Source organism: Sardina pilchardus, chromosome 18, assembly GCF_963854185.1.
Source record: "Sardina pilchardus chromosome 18, fSarPil1.1, whole genome shotgun sequence".
Classification (NCBI taxonomy): Eukaryota; Metazoa; Chordata; class Actinopteri; order Clupeiformes; family Clupeidae; genus Sardina; species Sardina pilchardus.
This window is the reverse complement of record NC_085011.1, coordinates 16,048,260-16,054,291: the sequence shown is the minus strand read 5'-3', so window position 1 is coordinate 16,054,291 and position 6,032 is coordinate 16,048,260. Positions and strand designations below refer to the sequence as shown.

At 48.2% G+C, this 6,032-nt stretch overlaps 1 protein-coding gene across 1 annotated transcript in view; it reads left to right on the top strand.

Moving 5' to 3' along the window:
* The first annotated feature begins 5,625 nt into the window (after positions 1 to 5,625).
* LOC134064476 (metal transporter CNNM1) overlaps positions 5,626 to 6,032 on the top strand; it is a 22,122-nt gene continuing 21,715 nt past the window's right edge. Inside the window, exon 1 of the mRNA XM_062520399.1 lies at positions 5,626 to 6,032. This exon is cut by the window's right edge and continues 1,046 nt beyond it. Coding sequence (XP_062376383.1) covers positions 5,626 to 6,032 — 407 coding nt within the window.

Sequence of the window (6,032 nt, the reverse complement as noted above, 5' to 3'; positions counted from 1 at the left end):
TCACGAGACTACCTTTGGACCGAGTGTCCCTTTCCCTGTGCGAGGATATTGGTTTGTATCTCCGCGTCGGTCCGTGTCCCCTCCATCTCCGCCCCTCCCCGACGGACAACCCCCCGCCCCCTGAGCCAGAGGCTCGCGAAGGAGACGCGATCCAGCCCGGGGCCCTACCTCTTCGTTCTCTCGTGCCAAAAATCCGCCCCTCCCGAACGGATCGGCGTCGCGTTTCTCTTAAAGGTGAGAGGCGCTCTCAGTCTTGGCCCTCCTGAACGAACTCAACACACCGGCGACACACCTCAGCACTACCGCCGGGACATCCGTGACAAACCCCGAGTAGGCTACGAACGAGTACTCTCAGCCTTTACTTCTGCAAGTAGTATTTATTGTAGCATTAGGCCTATTTATGTTTACCTGTGGTCTCCTTTGCGTTGTGGCTTGAATATTACTCCTCATTCATAAATCGCTTGGGATAAAAGCGTCTGATAATCCATCTAAAATGTGATCAACAAGCGTCCTGTCTTTAACGGTAAAGGACCGGAGAAATGATTCATTAAAAAAATACGGCTGGGTCACGTGGTGTGGTGTTCCAGGGCTGTTGTTTCCTCTGCTGTGCCTGTGGCCGTTCTAATGAGTCCGCGCGCATTCCTAATGGCTCTCATAGGCAAGGGAATGTTGAGGTTCCGTTCCACGTGCAGAATGAACACATCGCGCGGGTCACGCAGGTGTGTAGGTGGGTCCTCGTGGGTCTGTGAGTGAGTATCCGGTGTTCCTCTCTTGTCACTGACTCGCTCGCTCTCTGTGACATGAGAACAGACTCGTGTAAGGAATGTTTATGACCGACCTTCTCCTGAAGCGCAGTTCAACACACGCATGCACTGCGTCTGCCCGCGCGCGCGTGTGTGCGTGAGAGAGGGAGAAAGGTTGCGCCCCCCCCCCTTTTTTTTTATCATGGTGCTGCACTAACTTACTCATGAAATCACGAAACTTTATAAACATTTTGATTAAATGTTCCTAAAATCATCAAACTACACCCATCACGTCAGCTAACACGGCATGAATTCTATGAAGGGAAACAACCTGAAATAGGCTAGATAAAACAGATTATGGTCTTACTTTGCTATCACAATAAAGTATATTAAAACAGATGATGGTCTCACTTTGGTATCACAATAAAGCATTATTAAAAGGTCAAACAATTATGAACTTAGACTAGGCCTATTTGGAGAAATAAAAACAAAAGCACTTGAATAAATATAATGTTAAATGATTTTCCCATTAAAACATAAATAATATTAATGCTTTATACTAAAATATATTTTTAAATATGAACTTTAAGTATTATCACAGCTATCATTATTAGTATTATTTGTGTTGTTGTTGTTGTTGTTATTATTTTCATTATAGCCTAATTATTATTATTGCAGACTTCTATGTATAGCCTAATATAACTAAATATCCATCGGTAAAATAGGTTTAAAATGACCATGAATGACTTTTTAAAAATGTTCTCTCAAATACACGAACTCGTGGTCTGTTCGTTTTCCAACGCCACCGTCAAAACAGTTTAACGAAGAACTGTATGTGTGTGTGTGTGTGTGTGTGTGTGTATTGTATCTGTATGTGTAATGTGTGATGTGTAACGAAGGATAACTGTGATGCATTCACCTTGAGGCGGCGTAGTCTATGTGGTGATTAAACTATAATGTTTTTGTTCTTAGCGTGCTCTCAAATTTTCGGATGTTTACTTATGGCTGCGAATATCTGGCCTTTCTTCCGAAGTGTGATGTGATGGCAGCCTATTGGACGGGAAACGGAGGTGACCCTGTCCGTCGCGTGAGCTCCCGCGACAACGCAACTCGGAGAGCGGCGCTCGTGCTTGCCCGGTCGCTCCCAGGTCAAGTCACGGGTCTGCGCGTTTGGTCACGGCTCCTAACCGGAATCACACTACAATCAAATTGATGTTGTATGTGTCTAAGATATATTTCCTAATCACATCATGCTGTCCTAGTCCCAGAGTCTTCAAGGCAGACTTTTCCCACGCGCTCACAGCCTATGTCGGCAACGACCAAAAAAAATAAAATAATAATAATAATTCTGCCCTTTTTCACATGGCGGCGAACATCAGAAACAGGGCTTCCCACTGCGGTGCTGTCCACGTGAAGCTTTTGATATAGTCCGCTACCTGGAGCACGAGGTTGGTAACATTTGGCAGACGCAGCCCTCCTCGAGCTCGGCCTGCTCTAACGGAGACGGCGGCCATCCATCAGACCCGCGAGCCATCATAACTCTTTTGATGTTGTTTTTTTATCATATGAAAAGAGACAATGTTTTAAATTTCTTTCTCCAGGACACCAGCTCGCACGTGCATCTGATTAACCGTGATGGGCCTTGCACGCGGTGCCTTCTCGAGATGCGAGTTGCGAGTTGAGCGCAAACTGAAAGAATGTAGCCTAAAGAGTGTCTTGTGTCTTATAGTTCTTTGGTTGTTTTTAAAAGTTTCGATAAAATCACATAGACTGCACACAATAATACTCGTTAAAAAACAATATATTCACTACAAGGCAAAACAGAAGATGTTTTTCTTTTCTTGGACCCCAAAGATTTTTCTCAGATTTTAACTGTGGCGCGTGGCTTGATAAAGTCCTAGAGCACACATTAAGATAAACACTTGTAAATATTTATGTCCCTTAAAACAGTAATAGCAGCCGTTTAGCACAGCTTTCTAACGTATGTGTCATAACCTTTCTGAAACGAGGCTTTCGCGTTAAGAGTCGTTAACGGTCTAATAATGTTTGGTGAAAACGGCTGAACTGGCCTTATAAACGCAGCGACGTGTGGTTGGTCCTAAGAGCTGGAGTTAAACCAGAGCTACGAGTAGCTTGCTGAGACACACACACACACACACACACACACACACACACACACACACACACACACACACACACACACACACACACACACACACACACACACACACACACAAAGAACTACGGGTATAGCTTGCTGCTTACTTTCTTTCTATTTTTTTTGTCACTGGCAGCGAACGACTACAAAGGCAACAAAACATTTCAACGTGTCCATATAAGTAAACCAACGACAAGTCGACAAGGCTTCACTTTATTTAGATAACTTCATACTATTATTATCATAATTATTATTATTATTGTTGTTATTATTATACGGAATTATGTTATTTAAATCTGACACTATTACAATATCTACAAATAAAGTCACGCCGACGTCCTGTTCTAAGTTGTAAGCGCAAACCTCGTGAGAACATTCATACTTACGTGCCGGTGACCGGATGGCTGTCGGTGTTATTGGCCGCCCGTGAGTAGGCAACAGCGTGCGAAAGCGGCTGAGAGACAGATCTAGAGCGCGTGCTACTCACTGGAGGCTTTTAGCGTCGGACCGGGATACTGTACGGGCTCGCTCGCTCACCCGGATGGTTTACATTAGCGCGAGCCAAGGCCTGCTGGTGTATCTCTGTCTTATCGAAATCCGATCTACTTTTTCTCGTGCATTATCGCGTTGACTTTTTCGTCTCTGCACAAAACGGATTATAATAATAGTAAATTAAAATACGACCGCGTCTTAAGCTGCGGCCCGCGAGAGGCTGTTGTCTTCTCAAAAACCCCGCTGGGCCCCGTAAGATGTAGCCGAGAGCCACGAGCGGTCAAATTAGTTTTTTAGCTGCCCTGTTATTTCGCGAGAATGCAAGGCGCGGGAAATGTCACCAGAGTCCAGTGAAGATGCCGCGTAGTCACACCTTGGTCGGTGGGGCGCGTGTTAATTGTTGTTGCCTGTCGGATCACGTCTCCATAGTCTCGCGCCCCCGGGACTTCTTCTGCTAAGTCACCATTAGTGGCTTGAGCCTAATAGGAGAGCGAGCGTGTGAAATGCTGCTTAATTGAGGCCTGCCGGTGTTGCCGCAGAGAGTCTCACCCCCCCCCCCCCCCCCCCCCAACACACACACACACACACACACAATTTCAAACACACACACACACACACACACACACACACACACACACACACACACACACACACACACACACACAAAGACAAAGACAGGCCTGTTCAAGGCAGCTGTCGGTTCAGATGGCTTATAGAAAACACAATTGAGATGAAAGTGTGAATATGTGGTTGAATTGGCCAAGGTGCACAGGATCCACACACACACACACACACACCACACCAGCCCAGATGCACAGAGTCACATACACCACAGCAGCCAAGATTCACAGGATTCACACACACGAACACACACACACACACACACACACACACACACACACACACACACACACACACACAGGCCCTACACACACACACACACACACACACACACACACCATCAGCCCAGATGCACTGAGTCACATACACCACAGCAGCCAAGATTCACAGGATTCACACACACGAACACACACACACACACACACACACACACACACACACACACACACACACACTAATGGTAAGGAGATGTGGGAGATTCATTCTGAACAGTCTGTGGCATTTCTATTCTACTGCACATTCTATTTCATCTCAATCAGAATATTTTTTTATTGGCCAGGCTTGCGTAAACAAACAAGGAATTTGACTCCAGCTAATCTCAAAGATTTGTATCTATTACATCTCTTTATAAACCAGAGTGTCAAAGAAGGGCACTTTTTAGAATGCGCAGGGCAGGAGAACACAAACATGCCCTCCTCATTTCCCCCTTTGGACTTACTGTAAGTTACGGGAGCATTTACGTAATGAGGCCAAGTTCAAGTTCCTGGCGAAATAGCTGTCAATACTGCCACCTAGTGGTCGATCTGGATATGACGGAACTACCGCAGTTCCTCTCCTCCTCCGTTTGATGAGGCTGCAGTTACTGAGTTTGGACCAATCAGCTGCAGCGAAGGAATGTGGATGGAGATCTCACTGGCCCTGAGACGTAGGCAAATCTATTCGGTCTTCGGTGTGATTAAACGCGGCCCAGCCTATACAACTGCTGTGTGTGTGTGTGTGTGTGTGTGTGTGTGTGTGTGTGTGTGTGTGTGTGTGTGTGTGTGTGTGTGTGTGTGTGTGTGTGTGTGTGTGTGTGTTCCACGTGTTCCACGGACCAACACGAGTAATGTGCTGCCCTGTAAGAGTACCCTGAGCACCCTGTCAGAGTAGCAGCTCGCGCTTCACATTGACCTTGAAAGCCTGAAGCGAAACACACACACACACGCGGGACATCTGACATTTGGGTTGAGTTGCTGACGTCAACATAACTGTCACACCGGAGGCAGACACGGTCCGCGAAACTAATTTGAAATCTCTCGCGACCATGTCAGCCTATAGCACGGGGCGAACGCGCAGGCTGGTCCCGACAAACAAACGGAGGCAGAGCGCTCGTGTAGTCTGGTGAGCTGGGGTTGGCCGCTCGCTCGCTGTCTCCGCTGCAGAGGACACACGCACGAGATGATCGTGGTTCCTTAACAGAAAATGGCATTACGTCACCGGAGTGTCTTTTTTTTAGGCACATGCTGAGGACCTCTCACGCGAAGCTCTTTTGAACACGCAAAACTCCAGCTGTTCCATCGATCTGAACCGATGCGGGGCGCGATCGCCACGTGACTGAAAAAGCTCGCACCGATGTCCTTCGCTGACACAGTCAGCATGATGGCCGCGGCTGCAGCGGATGCTCGCCTCGCGCTCCGCATCCCGAGCCGCTGCCTGCTGCCGCTGCTGCTCGTGTTCGCCTCGCCGCTGCCCACGCGGAGCCGGGCGCTGCTGGGCTTTCGTCCCGAGGACACGGGAGCGGAGCTGTCCGTGCAGGACGGGGTGCTGAAGGCGACGGAGGGCACGCGATTCACGCTGCGCGTCTACTATGCCGCAACAACTCCGCAGAGGTTCAACCGGAGCGTCAGCGTCAGCGGTAGATCCGACGCGGCTGCCGCGCCCTGGATCGCGTTCATCGAGGAGCCGCAACCGGGCCGACAGGGGCAACTGCAGCCGAACCCGTGCGCCGAGGAGAGCGCGCGCAGCTCTGACATCGAGCT